The sequence below is a fragment of the Rhododendron vialii genome, chromosome 7a (assembly GCF_030253575.1).
Source record: "Rhododendron vialii isolate Sample 1 chromosome 7a, ASM3025357v1".
NCBI lineage: Eukaryota > Viridiplantae > Streptophyta > Magnoliopsida > Ericales > Ericaceae > Rhododendron > Rhododendron vialii.
In genome coordinates this window covers 7595598-7621163 of record NC_080563.1, presented here as the reverse complement: position 1 = coordinate 7621163, position 25566 = coordinate 7595598, and the positions used below count along the sequence as shown (strand labels likewise).

General features: G+C 38.0%; 1 protein-coding gene across 27 annotated transcripts; it reads left to right on the top strand.

Annotated features, from left to right (window-relative positions):
- Positions 1 to 464: 464 nt before the first annotated feature.
- Positions 465 to 21773, top strand: LOC131334723 (uncharacterized). 27 transcript variants are annotated; one of them, XR_009202256.1, is made up of 4 exons: positions 465 to 1516; positions 2370 to 3428; positions 3574 to 3700; positions 13359 to 13749. XR_009202256.1 is itself a non-coding variant. In XM_058369918.1 (3 exons), the coding sequence occupies exons 2-3, from the start codon at positions 2781 to 2783 to the stop codon at positions 4268 to 4270; spliced, it is 453 nt and encodes a 150-aa protein (XP_058225901.1). In that variant the 5' UTR covers positions 473 to 1516; positions 2734 to 2780; the 3' UTR covers positions 4271 to 4394. The 27 variants fall into 27 exon arrangements, 8 of the variants coding, with proteins under 8 accessions (XP_058225901.1, XP_058225895.1, XP_058225896.1 ...); XR_009202255.1 differs by having other exon boundaries at positions 466 to 1516; positions 13363 to 13749; XR_009202253.1 differs by lacking the exon at positions 13359 to 13749 and adding an exon at positions 4005 to 4394 and having other exon boundaries at positions 466 to 1516.
- Positions 21774 to 25566: the final 3793 nt, after the last annotated feature.

The window sequence follows — 25566 nt, the reverse complement described above, 5'->3', positions numbered from 1 at the left end:
AAAGACATCATCATTATACCTTTCACATCAACTTTTTCCTTCACTTTCCCTACTTACCCATCATCATTACACTTTTACTCACTTACTTTTTAAAAAGGAATCTACTTTTAGGGACAAAATAGACAATTCACCAACTTTTACCCACTAACTTTATAAAATGGACACTTATTAAGGGACAGCCCAAAATGGAATACTGGACTATAAATAAGGGACGGAGGGAGTATAAGTTTTATACTTATTACAAGAAAAAATCTTATTTAAGGAGGAGTCGTGAATAAGATTGATGACGCTCAATTTCGTTCGTCCAATAGTATTTTGGACGGCTAAGATTGTGCGAAGGCGTAAATAACTTTTTCTCCTTATTACAAACCTTTCAACGAAAAAAGAATTAAGACATCCAAAAAATGCAAAGATGGATCAATAATTCCTGAGGTTGGCAGTAGAAGAAAATACCCACAAAGAATTCACAAGGAGCAAAATACCTACAAAGAATTCAATGAGCACTGAATCATATCTTTACCATGAGCGCAAGGCTGTAGCAATTTACGCACACCCATTAACTGCTTGTGGTCCAGTGAAAAAATTCACTACAGTGGAAGCCATGGCTGCCAAACTGCCAACTGGGCTTTCTCCTTCACAAGAAAAACCAAAGCTTTCTTTCTTCCTCATTGAGCCATGTTCTGATAGATTCGACCACTGCTGCCCACAGCCAAAGATCCACCAGCCAATCAATTGGAGAAGGAAAAATCTCATTTGACAGGCGAGGTTGAGTTCGTTGGGCGGGTCGGGCTACGTATTTGGGGCGTGGCACCAATAAAAACTCGCGTTTGAGAGGCGAGGTTTCACAAACGACGTCGCCGTACTAACCTCGCATTTTGAACGCTGGATGTTCTTTGAAACGACGTCGGCCGGTTTCATACATACTTCGCATCTTCGACATGCGAAGTCTATTAAACGCCATCAACCCCTCGTTTGATCGGAATTGTAACCTGATTACAGGTTTTTTCGTTGATCGAAACTTCTCAAATTGTAGAGCTTGTGAAGTAGATAAACCCTGGTGATGATCATGTTAATCGAGTACACGATGCAAGGTAATCGGAGATGATTTTTGTGAATTTATTTTTGTAAAAATAGATTTGGCCACACTGGATCAAATCCAATACATGCGAAGTCTTTTAAACAACATCAACGCCTCGTTTGATCGGAATTGTAAACTGATTACAGGTTTTTTCGTCGATCGAAATTGCTCAAATTGTAGAGCTTGTTAAGTAGATAAACCCTGTTGATGACCATGTTAATCGAGTACATAATGCTACCCAATCGGAGATGATTTTTGTGGATTTCTTTTTGTAAAAATAGATTTGACCACACTGGATCAAACCCAATAATGACATAAATTCACTCCGACGGTCCGACGGCAAAGGAGGGAGAGGAGCCAAGTCCGTTCTCGGATTTTCCGATGTACCGGAAAAGAAAGAGAAGAAAATAGATTTGCTGCCTTGAGACTGCATAACAGGTCTCTCTCTCTCTCTCTCATCTTTATTAGCCCTTCGTAGAATTTTCATGGTCACTTGAATTTGTCGCTATTCATTCACTTGATGTATCACTCACTTGATGTGATGATGCTTGTATCACTCACAGATCATGAAATTGCTGCTCCATTGCCTGTTTAAATTGAGGCGATTAAGTTTTGTCAAGTATTTGATTATTGTATTAGAGTACAGACTTTTGCGAGCGCTGGTTTTTGCTGGAGATTTCAGGTTCTGAGAATGCAAAAGATTGCTTTCACATTTACCCAAAAAAGAAAAGAAAAGAAAGATTGCTTTCAGATTGGAAATCATCCCTTGGATCATATATCGTGAACTTCCATTGTTCTTCCTATATAATTAACTAGACGTGCGGGCACGAGCGATGCAAGTGTGTTTACCGAGGCTTGATTCATATGCATCCTTTGTGTTTACCGGGGCTCTCATATTCAAATTTGAAGCTAGAGTGTTCACAGAGGCTTGATGCATGTGCATCTTTTGTTAGTTGCTATTGTATTGCTTGTTGCTATTGTGTGGTTGTTCTGAAGTCTGTTGGTAGCAGGAGGGATTTGGTTGCTTTGTTAGATTGTTGTGTTAATAAGGGGAATGCTCCTAAGCACCAAGCTACAATGTACAACAGCTTTTTAGCTTTCAAACTATCTCAATTCTCATGGCAGCATCTCTGACCCTTACTCAAACTTTCCTTCAGATCCGAACACCTGTAGTAATAGAACCACTTGGTTGATTTCGTTGCTTTGAGTAATTTGGCATGTTTTTTCCAATTCTTTCCCTCTGATTTCTCCAATTGTGCTTACCCTTCAGGGCTCTTATGTCTTCTCGCAGTGAATATAGGCGCTTGGCCCGATTACGTAATTGCCCTTGTTGGACTTTTTCGTGTTTTCCAAATAGGTCCTTTTCCGTGTCGTTATTTTGTTGGCATATTGAGGGTTTTTCTGCTGAGATGGAGAGATGATAATTGTTTACGATGGGATGTATCAGAGATGCTCAGGCTTGTGTGTTTAGGAGTGCAGGTGATTCATGACTTGGACGACGTCTTCACATAGTCTGCTTTTATTGCCTCTGGCTTCCTTTGTCGGACCCTCAATTTCTTTCGTTCTCTCTCCTTTGCACTGCAAATCAGGTGAGTTTGATTCTTGTTTGAGATTTGGGCATTCTGATGTGGTATTTTCTGCCTTTGCAATGGCAGCTTTGTTACACTTATGGCTTCTCGCGTTTCTATGCTTTTGCACCTCAATGCCTTCAATCGCAGAAGAAAAGAAGGGAAATAGTAAGAATTTGGGTATTCATAAGCCTCTGATTTTCTATTGTGAGTGTTTCCATGTTGCACGAGTTACTGGTTATCAGGAACTGATCTACCAAGCCATTGAAGCATTTGAGGACCTCTTATTTAGCGAAGAGGAGTCAAAGAAGAATGAAAAAGGTAAGAAGAGACAGAAAATCGGTCTACCTGATCTTTCATTTGGATCGTCAATTTGGGGTCTTTAAACCATATTTTCTCCAAATGCTTGCACTGGGTATCCTATTAAAATCGTATGGCTTGAGGTCTTTTCCTGGGTGTATGATTGTCACCTGTTCTTGGGTTGTGAACTTGTGATAGAAAGTTAGACTTGGTTGCGTTATCTCTCCGTTTGATTTCGTTATGTTATCTCTCGGTCTGATTTGTGATCCCTTCGTGAGATGTGAGTTTTTCCTCCAGTTGATTTAGTTTGACATTCATTCGATTTTCCTTTCTGTTAACATCAATTTTTTTTTATCCATTTCAAAAATGCTTTGCCTCTGCGGCAGTTAACTTGGTTGAATGAATGGATGTCCCAGTTATTGAGGCAAAAATTGCATGCTACCAGAAAGAAAAAGCTGAAGTAATTATGAATGCTCAAGCTTGTAAGGTTACCTTAAGTTAGCTAAACTCCAATTGTCATGCTCTGAAAATGTTTCATGTGGATTTTCCTATCTCAAGCTTGTGACACCTTTTGCATAATTGTCTTTGACTATTCTAGTATTCTTATTCTGGTTAATGTTAAGACAGGCTGAAGAATATGTGGAGGCAGCATTCACTGCAAGTAATGGACAACCTGATAATGATGCAATAAGATTTATTGTTTTGGCTAGTTAATAAACATGCACTCCCTGCTAAAAGTCTTTCTTCCGCAACAGTGAGTAGCACTACAAGTGTTCAACCATCTTTTCTTGAGACCGTGTAATACCATGCCTCCATGGATAGGGAGGTTGTTATACCATGCCTTCATGTTTTGAAGTATTTTGAATTTAGCAACTTTGGAAAGATAAGTCACTGTGTAGTGGCTTATTCAATTAGTATTGCCATCATTACACAACAACATTGTTGTTAGAGGACGTGAGATATGGATTTTGAGCTAGTCTTTTCAACATTGTTTCTATACATTTTGCTCTGATGAATAAATATCACATGTTCTAAACTATATTTCCTTTTGGAGGCAGAGCTCTCAAGAAGGGGTTGGTGTTGGCATACAGGGGTATGCACCTTCACTTCCTGGGGGTGCGATTGCTCAGCCACGGCCAAGAGGCATGGCTCCATAAGTCCATATCCCTTTCCGATTTTGTTGGATCCTTATATGCAATTGTACGGTGTTGCTGACGAAGAAATGATCAAACTTAGAGCAGAAAGAAGGGGAAGGGTAGGTGGTTGGAGCTTAGAATTGAGCAAGAAACGTGCACTTGAAGAAGCCTTCATTACTATTTACTAGTTTGATTGTGTTGACAGTCTTTGTCAGGAGTTGATCCGATGCCTCTATTTGATTCTCCGAAGTGGGAACAGTAGTTACTTATGACTATCAAGATTTATTTTATCAAATGCCCTCTTATTATCAATTAATCGAGTTTGGTGTTTTTTATCCTTCAAATTACCAGTTTATATGATAAAGAGCTTGACACTTCTTGTGGTTATAATTTCTCAGTATCTCATTCTCTCCTGCCCTCGACATGCTTCAGAGAAGCTTTGAGGGATCAACCACAACCTGCTTGGGGGAGAAGAAGTGTAACTTCATAGGAAGATTATAATTAATGGCAAAGATAATTATAATTAAAGGATCGATAAACAAAAGAGAAGACTAACCTTTTATTTAAAAGGCTGAAGCCAATATTATAAAGGGAGTCGGAGGAAAACAGAGGGCAATCCAAAACCTAACCTTACTCTTTACAGACGCGTCCTTAATATAGAGGACTCATGGATGAAACTCAAATACAAATTCAAACTCAAATACACTCAAATTCATCTGAAATAAAAGATATGCCGGGGGCACTGAGGGCCCCATCACCACATGTATCTATTATTTCATCTGATAATTGAGTGCGCCCTTATAATTGAGGTTACTATTCCCTCTATAATTGAGGTGGTAGTGCTAGGATTCCGATTATTGGGATTTTGGACCTTTGTCCCTTCAGGAGGACAGTTGACCTGTAATGATTTCAGTCATGCTATCTAAATAATCACCCAAAGTAGGTTCAGCAGGTGTATTACCATCATCTTCGTAGGGGTCTTGAGATTCCCCTGCCAAATAAGTAAATGGATTGCTGTCCTCCTCTGCACTCTTGGCTGACGTCATAGATTCATCATCAGCTACTTTATTAACTGACTGTAAAAATTGATCCTTCGTATAATCCATTGTTTTAAGCACAATTTCATCATCTGATAAAGATGGATTCTTTGCTTTAATTTGAGCTGAGATTTCCAGAAAGATTTTTGATAAAAGACTTTTTTTTTTTTTTGTTGCTTTAATTGTTGTTTCATCTCCTGGGTTTTTGACTTAATTGTCAAAATAGTCTCCTCAATATTAATTGACTTCCACCATCTGCACTGAAAAATTCTCCGAAGCATAGGCAGTCCCAGATTATTATGCTCATATTGGACATTCCATCACCAAATCCAAGGACTTTCGAAAGTTGCCATAGAAAGAAGGTATGCTTTTCCTTATGGAGTATTATTTCCCTTTAATTGAGAATGATATTGAATAAAGTACTCCATTTCCTTTTGCATTTCTTGCGGAAGATAGTCCGGTTGGGTCCGAATTTAGTCCATCAAATAATAAACTAATTTAGAAAATTATTTTGCCCAATAAAATTGGGGCATAATTTAAAAAACCACGAGTGTTTTCTTTTCTGATTCTGATAGTAAAACACTTTTATCCAAGCTTCTATGTAATCCCAGTAATTATATTGAATTACCGAAATCCCCTTTTAAGTTTGGATTGACAAAGAATTTAATTTTTGTGGGTGAATTTCCCACCTATGAACTGGCATCGCCATTTTAATTTTAATTATGACTTTACTATAGTGGATTGGGCTATTTTTCTGATCAGTTTTGCAGTCATGTGTGTGATTAATTTCCACTTAACCAAATCAAATTCTGTAAGCATTGCTTCATATATATGTATCTATATTTCCCCTTGAATTGGATAACTCATTGTTTCCGGATATCATACTATTAGTTATTACAAAACCTTTCGGCGAAAAAGAATTAAGACATCCAAAAAAATGCAAAAATGGATCAACAAGGTTAATTGGCAGTATAAACAGTACTGCAAATTTTAAGAAAATACCCACAAAGAATTCAATGAACACTGAATCATATCTTTTCCATGAGCGCAAGACTGTAGCAATTTACGCACACCCATTTACGGCTTGTGGTCCAGTGAAAAAATTCACTACAGTGGAAGCCATGGCTGCCAAACTGCCAACTGGGTTTTCTCCTTCACGAGAAAAAACGAAGCTTTCTTTCTTCCTCACCGAGCCATGTTCTGATAGATTCGACCACTGCTGGCCGCAGCCAAAGATCCACCAGCCAATCAATTGGTGTAGAAAAACTCGCAATTTGACAGGCAAGGTTGAGCTCGTTGGAGGTGATCATTCATCCCGACATTGGGCGGGTCGGGCTGCTGTGTGTGGGGCGTGGCACCAGTACAAACTCGCCTTTGACAGGCGATGTTTCACAAACGACGTCGCCGTACTAACCTCGCATTTTGAACGCTGGATGTTCTTTGAAACGACGTCGGCCGGTTTCGTACATACTTCGCATCTTCAACATGAGAAGTCTCTTAAAAGACATCAACGCCCAGTTTGATGTAAACTCATTACAGGTTTTTTCGTTGATCGAAACTGCTCAAATTGTAGATATTGTGAAGTAGATAAACCCTGTTGATTACCATTTTAATCAAGTACACGATACGATGTAATCGGAGACGATTTTTGTGGAATTATTTTTGTTAAAATAGATTTGGCCACATTGGATCAAACCCAGTACATGTAAAGTCTCTTAAAGGACATCAACGCATTGTTTGATCGGAATTGTAAACTGATTACAGGTTTTTTCGTCGATCGAAATTGCTCAAATTGTAGAGCTTGTCAAGTAGATAAACCCTGTTGATGAACATGTTAATCGAGTACATAATGCTACGCAATCGGAGATGATTTTTGTGGATTTCTGTTTGTAAAAATAGATTTGGTCACACTGGATCCAACCCAATAATAATGGCATAAATTCACTCTGAAGGTCCGACGGCGAGGGAGGGGGAGGAGCCAAGTCTGTTCTCGGATTTCGGATGTACCGAAAAAGAAAGAAAAGAAAATGGATTTGCTGCCTTGAGACTGCATAAGAGCATCTCCAATTCATACAAAATAGAGGATGGATGTAACACATTGATGGGAGATTTTGTAATTTATTTCACTTTTTCTTCACTTTTTGTACTTTTTTGGGAGAATTTTTGAGGGACCCACCGTCCTTTTTAGAGTTTGGAGGAAATTTGTACTCCAAATTTACTTTTGGTCCTCCATTCTTAGAGGACCAAATTTACTTTTGGAGGACCAAACTCTAAAAAGGACGGTGGGTCCCTCAAAGATTCTCCCAAAAAGTAGAAAAAGTGAAGAAAAAGTGGAATAAATTACAAAATCTCCCCTCAATGTGTTACATCCATCCTCTATTTTGTATGGATTGGAGATGCTCTAACAGGTCTCTCTCTCTCTCTCTCTTCTAATCTTTATTAGCCCTTCGTGGAATTTTCATGGTCACTTGAATTTGTCGCTATTCATTCACTTGATGTATCACTCACTTGATGTGATGATGCTTGTATCACTCACGGATCAAGAAATTGCTGCTCCATTGCCTGTTTAAATTGAGGCGATTAAGTTTTGTCAAGTATTTTATTATTGTATTAGAGTACAGGCTTTTGCGAGCGCTGGTTTTTGCTGGAGATTTCTGGTTCTTAGAATGCAAAAGATTGCTTTCAGATTTACCCAAAAAAAAAAAAGAAAAAAAAAGGATTGCTTTCAGATTGGAAATCATTCCTTGGATCATATATTGTGAACTTCCGTTGTTCCTTCTATATAATTAACTAGATGCCAGGGCACGAGCGATGCAAGTGTGTTTACCGAGGCTTGATGCGTATGCATCCTTTGTGTTTACCGGGGCTCGCATATTCAAATTTCAAGCTAGAGTGTTTACAGAGGCTTGATGCATGTGCATCTTTTTTTTTTTTTTGGAAGGCAAAAAAATTTCATTGATCTCCGAAATATTACGAAGATTAATAGGAACAAGGAATGATGACATCAAACCCCTAACCGGTGACCCAAGCGTGCATGTGCACCTTTTGTTAGTTGTTATTGTATTGGTTGTTGCTATTGTGTGGTTGTTCTGAAGGCTGTTTATAGCAGGAGGGATTTGGTTGGTTTGTTAGATTGTTGTGTTGATAGGGGGAATGCTACAATGTACAACAGGCATGTAGTTTTTAGCTTTCAAACTAGGAGGAAGCTATGGTACACAGGGTATACCGTATGCTTAAATTATGATAATTTGTGATTTTCTTTATGCCAATTTTTGGTTTTCTAATGCATATTTATGATTCTAGTTACGACTTGTACATTAAAATTTACCTGTTGAACAGGTCATTAGCAGGTTACCTATAATTAAAAAATATTGTTATTATGTAACCATAATTATTCGTACTGAAATCCATAATACTTGTACCCTAACCAAATATATACGTACAATATCAAAAATTAAATAATGTTACCCACAAATGTTATAACAACACCATAAATTGGCATTATCTTATCACAATGAATCGTACCAATTTTTTTTTGACTTGTATGATATTCCATAACAAAATCAAAATATGTCGTATCAGAATCAACAATTGTTATACCCAAGCCAAAAATATTTGTAAAATGCCACAAATTTTATACAATAACTACAATTATTATGACAACACCTAAAATTGTCATTTTCTTAACACAATGTGTCATATCAAAAGAAAACATATTTAAATACCACAAATTTTATGACAATACTATAAATTGACGTTTTTTTACCACAATGTGTCGTACCAAAGGAAATTAATTAAAATATTCTGTAATAACACATGTCTAAAATACCACAAATTCAGTAATATAACCAAATTTGTTATGACAACACCATAAATTGACGTTTTCATACCCACAACGTCTCGTATAAAAAAATTCAATCAGAATGTTCAATTAACGATAGTTATAATCAATAAAATATCATACCTCAAATTCAGTAATATAACCAAATTTGTTATGACACCACCATAAATTAACGTTTTCATACCCACAACGTTTCGTATAAAAAAAAATTAATTGAAATGCTCAGTTAACGATAGTTATTATTAGCAAAATACCATACCGCAAATTCAGTAATATAACCACATTTGTTATGACAACACCATAAATTGGCGTTTTCATATCCACAACGTGTCGTATAAAAAAAATTCAATCGGAATGTTCAGTAAACGATAATTATAGTAATTGACAAAATACAATACCACTAATTATTTTCAATTCCCGCCACATTATTTTTTCAAATTTTAAAATTTTCACCATATTATCTTAATTTTCGATTCCCTCTACACTATTTTTTCAAATTCTTATTTGTCCCTACACAATACCTCAATAATTTAAACTAAAAATGAAGTTCTCGCACAAAATTTTCATCCAAGAAATTCACCAAAAAGTAAGTATTATACCCAAATTTTTGAATACAACTACAATTTCCTCTCAAAATATTAGTCTAAATCAAATTATTTTTCTACAAAATTTAATTCAAAAAATCAAAATTCCTTTGTGGAAAAATGAGAGGTCACAAAAAAAATAATTATCCAACTGTCTCAAATGCATACAATTTCAACACTAAAATGGAGTACAAAAAAATAAGTGTGAATATCAAAAAATAGAGTGTGAAAATTACTCTCCTTTTTTTAATTGGTGAACTTAATTATATTAATACCCAATCTTATCAATATTCAGGGCGGTGCACTTAACAATTGGCACTATATATTTGACACATGGATCGGTGTCAAACCTTCACCTTATGCGTACCAATCCAAATTTAATGGTGGTCCTTGGAACTAGGTCGTGAAAGTAAAATCTAAATAATTTTGTAAATTTATTGTCATTGTACTTTCTTTCAAAAAAAATTATTATAGTCGACATTTTGATTTACACAAATAACATAGGCTATAATATTGATCTACAAGCGTAGGCCCAGCACTAGGATGGAGTCATTTGAGGCCTCTTCTCAAATTTTCAGCCTGAAAATAAAGCCCTTACATACAAGAAAATATTATATAATTAATAGCCTTTAGAATTACAAATTCTCAATTGTGTACCATAGTGATAAGGTGTTAGAGTTTGGACATTTATCTAAAAGATTTGGGGTTCAAGTCTTAAACCCTTCGTTCCTTTTTTTTTTTTAAAGAATGTTGTTATTTTTTAGAATAAATCACATAGTTAGTCCTTGAAGTTTCATACTTCAACAAATCTCGTCGTTCAATTTCAATACAACATTAAAATATAATAATGCACCATCTGAGCCCCACGTAAGGCATTTTTTTTTATCAAAATCGTCTATCTTTTACATAATATTAATTAAGTCATTCGTACCAAGAATGAAGTTGATGGCTTATAGCTAGACACTTAATTGGATGGAAAATATCATTCTATTATTCAATTTGCGTGCCGATGATGGAGCTTCCTAAACTTGATAGAGACAAAAAATTACGTAGGTGACTTAATCAATAAACATAAAAAATTCAACGGATTTGATCGTCATTATTGTGTCACAGTCGCATAGCCACATTACATTCAACTACAATAGAGGACTAGGTTTCATACCAAATATAAATTGACTGAACAATCTAAATGTCGTTAGTGAGTGTATTTTTTAAATGATCGATTAGGACTGTTAGGATGTTAAGTTATACAATATTTAATTTGTGATATTTTAGACATGTATCTTGTTTGGGTATAATAATTATTGATTGTGCAACGATATATTTTGATCTTGTATCTAATATCTTTTGATCGATTTCTTTTGGTACGACACATTGTGGTAAGAAAGTGTCAAATTTTTGTGTTGTCATAACAATTGTGGTTATATTGTATAATTTGTAGTATTTTACACATGAGGGAGAGAGAGAGAAAGTTAAAGAAGAGAGAACAATCTGTTACCTGCTAAGCCATTTTTTTATTTTATTAATTGATTTAAGAAATGGGTGGTCTGGATTATTTACTTTGAAATCCAAGGGTTTAAAATCAAGATGCGTACGGTACACTCCCGAATAAAGGGTGTGTACCATAGGACTACCCGCAATTCTCATGGCAGCATCTCTGACCCTTACTCAAACTTTTCTTCAGATCCAAACGTCTGTAGTAATAGAAAACCACTTGGTTGATTTCGTTGCTTTGAGTAATTTGGCATGTTTTTTCCAATTTTTTCCCTCCGATTTCTCCAATCGTGTTTACCCTTCAGGGCTCTTATGTCTTCTCGCAGTGAATATAGGCGCTTGGCCCGATTATGTAATTGCCCTTGTTGGACTTTTCGTGTTTTCCAAATAGGTCCTTTTCCGTGTCGTTATTTTGTTGGCATATTGAGGGTTTTTCTGCTGAGATGGAGAGCTGATAATTGTTTATGATGGGATGTATCAGAGATGGTCAGGCTTGTGTGTCAAGGAGTGCAGGTGATGCATGATTTGGGCGACGTCTTCACGTAGTCTGCTTTAATTGCCTCTGTCTTGCTTCGTCGGACCTCAATTTCTTTCATTCTCTCTCCTTTGCACTGCAAATCTGGTGAGTTTGTTTCTTGTTTGAGATTTGGGCAATCTGATGTAAGAATTGGTATTTTCTACGTTTGTAATGGCAGCTTTGTTAGATTTATGGCTTCTCGCGTTTGTATGCTTTTACACCTCAATTCTGATTTGTTCCTCTTCACCTGCAATCGCAGAAGAAAAGAAGGGAAATAGCAAGAATTTGGGTATTCATAAGCCTCTGATTTTCTATTGCAAGTGTTTCCATGTTGCATGAGTTATTGGTTATCAGGAACTGATCCGCCAAGCCATTGAAGCATTTGAGGAGCTCTTATTTAGCGAAGAGGAGTCAAAGAAGAACGAAAAAGGTAAGAAGAGAGAGAAAATCAGTCTACCTAATCTTTCATTCGGATCGTCAATTTGGGGTCTTTAAACCATATTCTCTCCAAATGCTTGCACTGGGTATCTTAATGGAAATCCTATGGCTTGAGGTGTTTTCCTGGCTGTATGATTGTCACCTGTTCTTGGGCTGTGAACTCGTGATAGAAAGTTAGACTTGGTTGGGTTATCTCTCAGTCTGATTTGTGATCCCTTCGTGAGATGTGAGTTTTCCTCCAGTTGATTTAGTTTGAGCTTCATTCGATTTTCCTTTCTTTTAACATCAAAAAATTTCTTATGCATTTCAAAAATGCTTTGCCTTTGCAGCAGTTAACTTGGTTGAATGAATGGATGTCCCAGTTATTGAGGCAAAAATTGCATGCTACCAAAAATTGTGAGGTTACCTTAAGTTAGCTAAACTCCTATTGTCACGCTCTGAAAATGTTTCATGTGAATTTTCCTATCTCAAGCTTGTGACACCTTCTGCATGTCTTTGACTATTCTCATTCTGTTTAATGTTAAGACAGGCTGAAGAATATGTGGCAGCATTCGCTGCAAGTAATGGACAGCCTGATAATGACGCAATAAGATTTCTTGTTTTGGCTAATAAACATGCACTCCCTGCTAAAGTCTTTCTGCCGCAACATTAAGTAGCACTGCAAGTTCTTTTCTTTTCTTGGGTTCGTTTTCTTGTTGGTTTACTACTAGTTAGCCCTAAATTGTCTTTGCTTCAACATCAAACTTTTGAAAACCTAAATCAAAGCCACTTACCAAGTGACTTAATTGGACAGAGAAAATTCATGTACGAAGTTAGGCTACATGATTCTGTTATCTCCATCCTTGAGTGGACTTACAAAGTTAGGCTACATGATTTTGTTTTCTCCATCCGTGAGTTGACTTAAGTTGACGTCCAAAAATCTTGTACCAACTTTGCGATGAGTAATTGTATTTGTATTGTTCTCCATGTGAGCATGGAAGTTATTCTTTATAGCAAGAGCAGACATTTACAATTCAGACCATGTTTTGCCTTCATATTTTGTGGAACCTTTTTTTTAGCTTCGAACTTTTTTGTATTCCACATGAACAATCAACCATCTTTCTTGAGACCGTGTTATACCATGCCTCCATGGATAGGGAGGTTGTTATACAATGCCTTCATATTTTGAAGTATTTTGATAATGGCAACTTTGAAAAGATAAGTCACTGTGTGGTGGCTTATGTCAATTAGTATTGCCATCATTCCACAACAACATTTTGTAAGATGACGTGAGATGTGGATTTTGAGTCAGTCTTTTCAAGATTGTTTCTATACATTTTGCTCTGATGAATATCTCATGTTCTAAACTATATTTCCTTTATGGAGGCAGAGCTCTCAAGAAGGGGTTGGTGTTGGTGCACAGGAGTGTTATGCACCTTCACTTCCTGGGTTTGCGATTGCTCAGCCGCGGCCAACAGGCATGGCTCCATAAGTCCATATCCCTTTCCGACTGGGTCGGATCCTTATATGCAATTGTACGGTGTTGCTGACGAAGAAATGATCAAACTTAGAGCAGAAAGAAGGGGAAGGGTAGGTGGTTTGAACTTTGAATTGAGCAAGAAACAGGCACTTGAAGAAGCCTTCATAACTAGTTTGATTGTGTAGACAGTCTTTGTCGGGAGTTTGATCCCATGCCTCTGTTTGATTCTCCAAAGTGAGAACAGTAATTACCTATAACTATCTAGATTTATTTTAGCAAATGCCCTCTTATTATCAATTAGTCGAGTTTCGTGTTATTTATCCTTCAAATTACAAGTTCATATGATAAAGAGCTTGACACCTCTTGCAGGTATAAATTTCTCAGTATCTCATTCTCTCCTGGTTCAGAGAAGCTTTGAAAGTCCTTGTTTCCATTCCTGATGTTAACGGAATTTTAAAAAATCAAGTGGTAAGCTTAATAAAAGAGGATAGCAAGTACTTTTTACTACAGCAAAATGCTTTAGGAACAGGTTTACTGCTTTCAGGGATCAACCACAACCTGCTTGGGGGAAGAAGTGCAACAGCCTTCATGTATTTGAGGTAGAAGATGTATCAACCAGACAATAATTGTAACTTCATAGGAAGATTTGTTTTGCGTTGTTGGAGAGTGCATTCTAAACCCGACATTACCATGAAAGAGCGAGCAGAGCCATCCTAAGAACATCCAACTGTTAAAAAAAAATAAAATGAGTGACTCGAACCAGCAACTTCTAGCCGATTGTGGAATTTTAGCAATGGTAGAAAATCTGCAGATTCTTTTTGTTTTGTTATGAAGTAGTAGTTCCCAGAAATATGTAAATCATCAAATATAGTTACTCAAGCTTCGAACATGTGCATGCATGTATATAGTGTTCTGCTGCAGCTTCAAGGTCTATACAAATCTAAATTAGGCAGACTTCATATATCCCACTGTACATTAATCCCGCGGCTTAATTCACTCCCACGAGCATGTCTTTGTCGAAACGACCCTCGGTTGGGTAAAAGCTTTACTATTTATATTTAGTATACGGCGCTCCAACAGGCGAACCCATATCTAAGGACGTATTTGAGTCTCTCTTAACTCGAGTAAAAAGTAGAATTGTAGATTAACTCAATCTGGTACACGTTTGCGTAAATGAGTAAAGTGGATTTATGGGGAATTTTAATCAAATTTTGAGTTTGTGGAAAATGGGTAAAGATTGGAGATGGTCTTTAATAGCTGCTCGTTGAAAATTAGATTTAGAGGGTGAAGACGAATGAACAGTAGAAACACCAGCACAAAGTCGCGTTTGACAGACGGGGTTTCACGAAACGACGCATTTTGAACACTGGAGATTGCCGGTTTCATTCATACTTCGCATCTTGAACATGCAAAGTCCTTCAAACCACATCAAACGCGTTGTTTGATAGGAATTGTAAACTCATTACCGGTTTTTTTTCTGATCTAAACTGTTCAAATTGTAGAGATTGTCAAGTAGATGAATTCTATTGATGATCATGTTAATCGAATACATGATGCTACCTACTTGGAGAAGAATTTGGTGAATTTATTTTTGTAAAAATATATTTGAGCACACTGGATCAAACTCAATGCTTGCGAATTCTTTTGACAACGTCATACACCCGTTTAAAGCTCCGGACAACACTGTGTAATTGGTCGATTGAAATCTTATTTCAGGTTTATTTATCGATCGAAACTGTTCAAGTTATAGGTGTTGTAAAGAAGATAAATCCTGTTGAAAATCATGTTAATCAAACTCTAATTAATACATAATAGGAGATGATTTTGGTGAATTTATTTTTGTCAAAATAGATTTGGCCACACTCGATCAATCCCAATACTATTACGTTACGGAATGGATTTCCGACGGTGAGGGACGGAGAGAGAGCCGAAGCCAATCGTCACCGGAGAAAAGACACCATCAAGTCTGTTCTCCGTTGCATTTGAGAAACAATTCAATGCTTTTCATTCAAATGAAAAATAGCGAAATCACGTCTGGTGATTATGAATGATGATGTAGATGTAAGATTTTATAGAAATAACCACTTTATTGTCTTATGATCTTACCCTCGATTTGGAATTTGAGGGAATTGGAGGAAAAGAAAGTAGAGAAAAAAGAGAGGAAAATGAAAGAAAAAGTTTACTATTCATACAACTTGAATTTGTTATTTTTCTCTCCAAACCAAGTAATGGGTTGGGAATTTTTTTCATTTTCTTTTCTTTTTCACATGTTCCAAACAAAGCCTTGATTCCTTCTTAGAGTTCCTACTTTTAAGGAGACATGAAGTAATCGCATTTAAATTCATCTTAAAAGACAAAATTCTTACATTGCATGTTTCATTCTCCCTTTCAAATACTACATCAATAACCATTAGCAAGAGAGCGCTTCTAAAGGCTACTGTACTAAAAGTTTCATATCATACTTGTTACAAACCTTTCGGGGAAAAAAGAATTAAGACATCCAAAAAAATGCAAAGATGGATCAACAAGGTTAATTGGCAGTATGATTTGCGATAAGTTGGATAGTCTAGTAAGGAATTTTTGGTGGAAAGGGAATCCAGAGGAAAAAGGAATTTGCTGGGTTGCTTGGGACAGCCTGACCTGCTCCAAGGATGAAGGGGGAATGGATTTTCGCAGTTTCAGAGCTTTCAATGAAGCAATGTTGGCCAAACAAGGGTGGCGTCTAATCATGAACCCACAGGCTTATTGGGCAAAAATCTTAAAGGAAATCTACTTTCCAAACTCCTCATTTCTTCAGGCTACTAGAGGAGGCCATGCCTCTTGGGTGTGACTTAGTCTCCTCCACGGGAAGGGGCTCTTGGAGAAGGGTCTTAGGTGGCAAACTCAAGATGGAGCTTCCATTAATTTTTGGGAAGATGGTTGAATTCCATCGCTGGAAGGTTTTAAAGTGCAGTCAGCTCGGCCACCAAACTCCGACATTCAAACTGTTGCAGATGTGATTGATTCTGGCAAAGGATGGAATACTCCAAAACTAGCCCCTGTGATAAGTCCTTTGTAGCTATAGGTGATCCAAAAAATCCCTCTTTCATGTCTTAACAGGAAGGACAGATTAGTTTGGCACCATAGCAGGAACGAAGTTTATTCGGTCAAATCTGGGTATCATCTTGCCACCAATTCTCAAGTTGCTAAATTCCATTGCAAACTAGGCTCTTCTTTTCAACCAGGAGCCAACCTTTGGAGGGCTATTTGGAAGCTTAAAATCCCCAACAAAATCAAGAACTTCTGGTGGCGAGTTTGTAGGAATGGTTTGGCCACAAAAGAGAATCTCTTTAGAAGGAAATGCGCACAATCTAATACCTGCCCGATCTGTAATTTAGGGGTGGAAACAGTTGAGCATCTGCTTTTCTTCTACTCGTGGGCGAGAGCTGTGTGGTTTGGGTGCAATGTTGTGTTTGAAGGGGTAATAGGGAGGCCGGATTCAACTATCAAATGAACTGCGCACATTCTGGAATCAATGTCAAAACCAACTGCCATGAATTTTTTGGGGAAGATTACCTTCACTGCTTGGAACATTTGGAAGGTGAGAAATGATTATGTTTTTTGAAATGAAAAGGTGAACCCTATGGTAGTAATGGCCAGGGTTGCCCAGCTGGAATTCTCGAGTACTTGCGTGATTCCGTCTGTCCAAATGAATAACTAACCCATAACCCATAGCAGATGTTTCATCTTAAGGTGGCAGTGGTGATCGGAGATCATACAGGGGCTACCGTGGATGGTATAGCCAAAACTTCGAATATCTCCTCTGCCCTCTAAGGGGAATTGGTAGCTATCAGGGAAGTTGTATCATGGTCTCCAATTCAAGCTGGTAAGAGATCACGGTGGAATCAGATTGTAGGGAAGCCATCCATCTTTAACACTTTAGAAATTGTTCCCCCCCGGGAGGTGGCCGCAGTGGATCTGGATATAAGGGAGTCGGGCAGAGCTAGTGGAATCATCTTCAGTTGGGCTCATTGCATAGCCAACAAAGCTGCCATACCGTTGCTGCGTCAGCCAAGTCAGGGAATTTACCATGTACTCTAATTGGGTGTCTAGTCTCCCGTTATCTCTTCTTTCTGTTTTAGTAGGTGACTCTCCTTTGTAAGCCTGTAGGCCTTGTTAAATGATAAAAAAAAAAAAAAAACAGTACTACAAATTTAAGAAAATACCCACAAAGAATTCAATGAACACTGAATCATATCTTTACCATGAGCGCAAGACTGTAGCAATTTACGCACACCCATTAACGGCTTGTGGTCCAGTGAAAAAATTCACTACAGTGGAAGCATGGCTGCCAAACTGCCAACTGGGTTTTCTCCTTCACGAGAAAAAACGAAGCTTTCTTTCTTCCTCACCGAGCCATGTTCTGATAGATTCGACCACTGCTGGCCGCAGGCAAAGATCCACCAGCCAATCAATTGGTGTAGAAAAACTCGCAATTTGACAGGCAAGGTTGAGCTCGTTGGAGGTGATCATTCATCCCGACATTGAGCGGGTCGGGCTGCGTGTTTGCGGCGTGGCACCAGTATAAACTCGCGTTTGACAGGCGATGTTCCACAAACGACGTCGCCGTACTAACCTCGCACTTTGAACGCTGGATGTTCTTTGAAACGACGTCGGCCGGTTTCGTACATACTTCGCATCTTCAACATAAGAAGTCTCTTAAAAGACATCAACGCCCAGTTTGATCGGAATTGTAAACTCATTACAGGTTTTTTCGTTGATCGAAACTGCTCAAATTGTAGATCTTGTAAATTATATAAACCCTGTTGATTACCACGTTAATCAAGTACATGATACGATGTAATCGGAGACGATTTTTGTGGAATTATTTTTGTAAAAATAGATTTGGCCATACTGGATCAAACCCAATACATGCGAAATCTCTTAAACGACATCAACTCCTCGTTTGATAGGAATTGTAAGCTGATTACAGGTTTTTTCGTCGATCGAAATTGCTCAAATTGTAGAGCTTGTCAAGTAGATAAACCCTGTTGATGATCATGTTAATCAAGTACATAATGCTACGCAATCGGAGAAAATTTTTGTGGATTTCTTTTTATAAAATTAGATTTGGCTACACTGGATCAAACCCAAGTATAATGGCATAAATGCACTCCGACGGTCCGACGGCAAGGGTGGGGGAGGAGCCATTAGCCAAGTCTGTTCTCGGATTTCGGATTTTCCGGAAAAGAAAGAAAAGAAAATGGATTTGCTGCCTTGCGACTGCATAACAGGTCTCTCTCTCTCTCTCTCTCTCTCTCTCTCTCTCTCTCTCTTAATCTTATTAGCCCTATTTGGAATTTTCATGGTCACTTGAATTTGTCACTATTCATTCAATTGAGGCGATTAAGTTTTGTCAAGTACTATTTGCGAGTGCTGGTTTTTGCTGGAGATTTCAGGTTCTGAGAATGCGAAAGATTGCATTCACATTTACCCAAAAAAGAAAGAAAGAAAGAAAGATTGCTTTCAGATTGGAAATCATCCCTTGGATCATATATCGTGAACTTCCATTGTTCCTTCTATATAATTAACTAGATGTCTGGGCACACGCGATGCAAGAGTGTTTACTGAGGCTTGATGCATATGCATCCTTTGTGTTTACCGGGGCTAGCATATTCAAATTTCAAGCTAGAGTGTTCACAGAGGCTTGATGCATGTGCACCTTTTGTTAGTTGCTATTTTATTGCTTGTCGCTATTGTGTGGTTGTTCTGAAGTCTGTTGGTAGCAGGAGGGATTTGGTTGCTTTGTTAGATTGTTGTGTTGATAGGGGGAATGCTCCTAAGCACCAAGCTACAATGTACAACAAGCTGTAGTTTTTAGCTTTCAAACTATTGCAATTCTCATGGCAGCATCTCTGACCCTTACTCAAACTTTCCTTCAGATCCAAACACCTGTAGTAATAGAACCAGTTGGTTGATTTCGTTGCTTTGAGTAATTTGGCATTGTTTCCGTCTGATTTCTCCAATCGTGTTTACCCTTAAGGGCTCTTATGTCTTCTCAAAGTGAATATAGGCGCTTGGCCCGATTACGTAATTGCCCTTGTTGAACTTTTCGTGTTTTCCAAATAGGTCCTTTTCCGTGTCATTATTTTGTTGGCATATTGAGGGTTTTTCTGCTGAGATTGAGAGCTGATAATTGTTTACGATGGGATGTATCAGAGATGCTCAGGCTCGTGTGTCAAGGAGTGCAGGTGATGCATGATTTGGGCATTCTGTTGTAAGAATTGGTATTTTCTGCGTTTGCAATGGCAGCTTTGTTAGATTTATCATTTATGGCTTCTCACGTTTGTATGCTTTTGCACCTCAATTCTGATTTGTTCCTCTTTGCCTTCTATCGCAGAAGAAAAGAACGGAAAGATCAAGAATTTGGGTATTCATAAGCCTCTGATTTTCTATTGCGAGTGTTTCCATGTTGCACGAGTTACTGGTTATCAGGAACTGATCCGCCAAGCCATTGAAGCATTTGAGGAGCTCTTATTTAGCGAAGAGGAGTCAAAGAAGAATGAAAAAGGTAAGAAGAGAGAGAAAATAGGTCTTCCTGATCTTTCATTCAGATCGTCAATTTGGGGTCTTTAAACCATATTCTCTCCAAATGCTTGCACTGGGTATCCTGATGGAAATCGTATGGCTTGAGGTGTTTTCCTGGCTGTATGATTGTCACCTGTTCTTGGGTTGTGAACTCGTGATAGAAAGTTAGACTTGGTTGCGTTATCTCTCGGTTTGATTTCGTTATGTTATCTCTCGGTCTGATTTGTGATCCCTTCGTGAGATATGAGTTTTTCCACCAGTTGATTTAGTTTGAGCTTCATTCTGTTAACATCAAAAATTTTCTTATCCATTTCAAAAATGCTTTGCCTTTGCAGCAGTTAACTTGGTTGAATGAATGGATGTCCCAGTTATTTTGGCAAAAATTGCATGCTACCAGAAAGAAAATGCTGAAGAAATTATGAATGCTCAAGCTTGTAAGGTTACCTTAAGTTAGCTAAACTCCTATTGTCACGCTCTGAAAATGTTTCATGTGGATTTTCCTATCCCAAGCTTTTGACACGTTCTGCATAATTGTCTTTGATTATTCTTATTCTGGTTAATGTTAAGACAGGCTGAAGAATATGTGGGCAGCATTCGCTGCCAGTAATGGACAGCCTGATAATGACGCAATAAGATTTCTTGTTTTGGCTAATTAATAAACATGCACTCCCTGCTAAATTCTTTCCGCAACATTAAGTAGCACTGCAAGTTCTTTTCTTTTCTTGGGTTCGTTTTCTTGTTGGTTTACTACGAGTTAGCACCCTATATTGTCTTGCTTCAATATCATACTATTGAAAACCTAAATCAAAGCCACTTACCAAGTGACTTAATCGGACAGAGAAAATTCATGAACGAAGTTAGGCTACATGATTCTGTTATCTCCATCCTTGAGTGGACTTACAAAGTTAGGCTACATGATTCTGTTATCTCCATCCTTGAGTGGACTTACAAAAATCTTGTACCGACTTTGCGATGAGTAATTGTATTTGTATTGTTCTCCATGTGAGCATGGAAGTTATTCTTTATAGCAAGAGCAGACATTTACAATTCAGACCATGTTTTGCCTTCATATTTTGTGGAACCTTTTTAGCTTCAAACATTTATGTATTCCATATGAACCATCAACCATCTTTCTTGAGACCGTGTTATACCATGCCTTCATGTGTTGAAGTATTTGGAATTTAGCAACTTCGAAAAGATAAAGTCACTGTGTGGTAGCTTATGTCAACTAGTATTGCCGTCATTTCACAACAACACTGTTGTAAGATGACGTGAGATGTGGATTTTGAGCTAGTCTTTTCAAGATTGTTTTTATACATTTTGCTCTGATGAATAAATATCACATGTTCTAAACTATATTTCCTTTATGGAGGCAGAGCTCTCAAGAAGGGGTTGGTGTTGGCGCACAGGGGTATTATGCACCTTCACTTCCTGGGGGTGTGATTGCTCAGCCGCGGCCAACAGGCATGGCTCCATAAGTCCATATCCCTTTCCGACTGGGTCGGATCCTTATATGCAATTGTACCTGTGTTGCTGACGAAGAAATGATCAAACTTAGAGCAGAAAGAAGGGGAAGGGTAGGTGGTTGGAGCTTAGAATTGAGCAAGAAATGGGCACTTGAAGAAGCCTTCATAACTAGTTTGATGTCTTTGTCGGGAGTTTGATCCCATGCCTCTGTTTGATTCTCCGAAGTGAGAACATTAGTTACCAATGACTATCAAGATTTATTTTATCAAATGCCCTCTTATTATCAATTAGTTGAGTTTCGTGTTATTTATCCTGCAACTTCATGGGAAGATTTGTTTGCGTTGTTGGAGAGTGCATCCTAAACCCAACACTACCATGAAAGAGCGAGCAGAGCATCTCCAAAAAAAAAAAAGGGTGACTCGAACCAGCAACTTCTAGCCGATTGTGGAATTTTAGCAATGGTAGAAAATCTGCAGATTCTTTGTTTTGTTTGTGAAGTAGTTCCCAGAAATATGTAAATCATCAAGTATACGCACTCAAACTTCGAACATATGCATGCATGTATATAGTGTTATGCTGCTGCTTCAAGGTATATACAAATCTAAATTTGGAAGACTTCATATATCCCACAGTACTTAATCCCGCCGCTTAATTCACTCCCACGCGCATGCCTTTATTGTGCGGAGCACGTGGAAACGACCCTTACAAGGCGTTCCAACAGGCAAACACGTATCTAAGCACGTATTTGAGTCTCTCTTAACTCAAGTAAAAAGTAGATTAGCTCAATTTGGTACATGTTTGGGTAAATGAGTAAAGTGAATTTCTGAGGAATTTTTTTGTGGAAAATGGGTAAAGATTGGAGATGGTCTTTGACAGTTTATTGTTGAAAATTAGATTAGAGGGTGAAAGACGCATGAACAGTGGAAGTTTCCAGGACAAACTCGCGTTTGACAGGCGGGGTTTCACGAAACGATGTCGCCGTACTGATCTCGCATTTTGAACGCTGGAGGTTCTTTGAAGCGACGTCGGCCGGTTGCATATAGACTTCGCATCTTGACCATGAGAAGTCCTTCAAACCACATCAACGCTCCGTATGATCGGAATTGTAAACTCGTCACGGGTTTTTTTCTTGATCGAAACTGTTCAAATTGTAGAGATTGTTAAGTAGATAAACCCAGTTGATGATCATATTAATCGAATGCATGATGCTGCGTAATCGGGGATGATTTTGATGAATTTGTTTTTATAAAAATAGATTTGGCTGCACGTAATCGGCGAAGTCTTTTGACAACGTCGTACTCGTTTAAAGCTCCGGACAGTAATTGGTCGATTGTAATCTTATTCCAGGTTTATTTCTCGATCGAAACTGTTCAAGTTATAGATCTTGTCAAGAAGATCTACCCTGTTGAAAATCACGTTAATCGAACTCTAATTTATACATAATCGGAGATGATTTCGTTGAATTCATTTTTGTGAATATAGATTTGGCCACACTTGATCAATCCCAATACTATTTCACTCCGACGGGGAGGGACGGAGAGAGAGCCGAAGCCAGTCGTCACCGGAGAAAAGACGCCATCAAGTCTGTTCTCCGTTAATTTTCCGATTTACCGGAAAAGAAAGAATAGAAAATGGAATCGCTGCCTTGCGACTGCCGTAACAGGTCTCTCTCTCTCTCTCTCTCTCTCTCTCTCTCTCTCTCTCTCTCTCTCTCTCTCTCTCTCCCCTAATCTTTATTAGCCATAACTCAAAACCCACTCTCCTGATGTGGATTTTTATATAGCTGTTCTTCTTGATATTCCACATGGAAACTAAAAGCACGAACGAAACTGCTCTATTGAATTTCGTCATTATTTGAAATGAAAACAACTGTTTATGTGGGATTTCATGGTCACTTGAATTTATCGTAATCTGTTGATGTGTTTTTACACCTATTACTGTAAAATCTGTTGCGAGCGCTGGTTTTTGCTAGAGATTTCAGGTTCTTAGAATGCAATCAGATTGGACATCATCCCTTGGATCACATACCTTTCTGCGTGAACTTTTAGTTTTCCTTCTCTATAATAATCTAGCCGTTCGGGCACACGCGATGCATGTGTGTGTCTTATTATGCAAGGAGGAAAAGAGGAAAATCGTTAATTGAGATTAATCTCTAATAAAATCTGAGTTGTGAAAGGAGAATAGGTGGGTGAAGCAAGCAGTCTTGATGTGGTGCAGTGTATGAACCATTCAATAATGGAATTATGTCTTGATTTTGGCTTACCAAAGAAGGAGGCGAATATCCTGAGCTGTGTCCAAATTTTTTCAAGTACTTGTTTGTTTCCCCTGGTCGGACTTGAGAAAATTTTCCCTTTTTATCTCAATTAGCCGAAAGTGTGTATTCTTTGCAAGTATGATGGTATCTCGGTCTGTTGAGAGAGAAACCTTACATAAAGTAGTAAGTTTAACTTCATTGGACGAATTTGCTCACTTGAATTTTATCATTCTTTGACAACAACGTTTATGTGGGATTTTCATGCTTGATGTGATGATGCTTGTATCAGGCTTGACTTTAGTTCTAGTAGCGGAGTCCCTAACGAATATGGTTGAAACAGTTCTAGATCGAGACCTACCTCCTTAGAGAGATGGGGATAGTTACTTGAATTACTTTACTGCTCCATCACTAAGCTCCTTGGGTGAAATACTTGTTGACTTCCTTTTCTTTACACCTCGATCGTCTACTCTTTCTAACGCTTGACCGGATGGAGAGTTCATTAAGATTAGAAGTTGGCAATTGTTGCACCTGCTTTGCTATTAAAAGGGGGAGAGAGAGCCTGGACTACTTGACTCTGTGAGACCGTGACGTTCGGGCCTCTTACGGATGCCCTTCACTCCACTCTTTATGTATCTTTCTTCATTGCCTAATCCATATTGATAAGATTCACGCCTGAAGGTTAGGAAACAGCGCTAGTTCACTAAGAGATTGATATGAATGCTTTAACGGATCATGAAATTTCTGCTCCACTGCGTGTTTAAATGGAGGCAATTAAGTTTTGTCACATATTGACTGTATTACTTTACAAACTGTTGTGAGCACTGGTTTTTGCTAGAGATTTCAGGTTCTTAGAATGCAAAAGATTGCTTTCAGATTGTAAATCATCCATTGGATCGTATACCTTTCTGTGTGGACTTCATTTTCCCTTCTATATGATTAACTAGACATCAGGGCACGTGCAATGCAAGAGTGTTTTCCGAGGCTTGATGCATGTGTGTATCGTATTATGCAAGGAAGAAAAAAGGAAACTCTTTAATTCAGATTAATCCCTTATGAAATCTGATTTGTTAAAGGAGAATAGATGCATGAAGAAAGCAGTTTTTCTTGGCAGTTTTTTAAGCAGTTGAAGTGGTAGTTTAGGGGGACAGCCTCAAACTCATGTTCACACTATAGAGAAAAAAGGGAGATTAAAGCCTTGATGTCGTGCAGTCTATGAACCATTCAATAATAGAATTATGTCTTGAATCTTGATTTTGACTCACCAAAAAAGGAGGATAATATCCTGAGTCTTGTCCAAATTTTTTCAAGCATTCGTCTGTACTCGCTTGCTCGGACTTGAGAAAATCTTCCTCTCTTTTTTTCTCAATTGACCAAAAGTATGTATTCATAATAGGTATGATGGTGTCCTTGTCCGTTGTGAAATACAGCGGGAGCCACTAGATAACAAATCTCTCTAACTTCTGGAACTAACATTTGTAATAAAGAAAAGAACAATGCCTGTTGCGGAATGTCCCTGAAGTTGGATTATTTGAGTTTTCCCAATTCAATCTGTTGTTCATATTCTGCACTGACTGTGCTGCATCGAAGTACTAAGGCATGAATGATGTTGGATGAAGTAATGTATTGTTTGTCATCCTTTTTCTTTTGGTTGCTCATTCGCATTTGGTGCCTGAATTTTTGGTACATCGTGTTGCTGTTATCGCAGGAGCATTAAGTGCCATCAGCACCGAAACTGCGCGTGTACTTGCGTTCCATGTAGTGACGGGCATCAGGGAAGAGGTGAAAAAAAAAAAAAAAACTACAGTTAAGGAAATCCCAATTGCAAA

Excerpts from the sequence above, each read along its gene's own strand:
- LOC131334723 (XM_058369912.1), top strand. The coding sequence starts at position 2,565 with ATGACTTGGACGACGTCTTCACATAGTCTGCTTTTATTGCCTCTGGCT. Across the intron at positions 2,968-4,004 it reads GTCAAAGAAGAATGAAAAAG|AGCTCTCAAGAAGGGGTTGG; the intron begins GTAAGAAGAGAC and ends TTTTGGAGGCAG.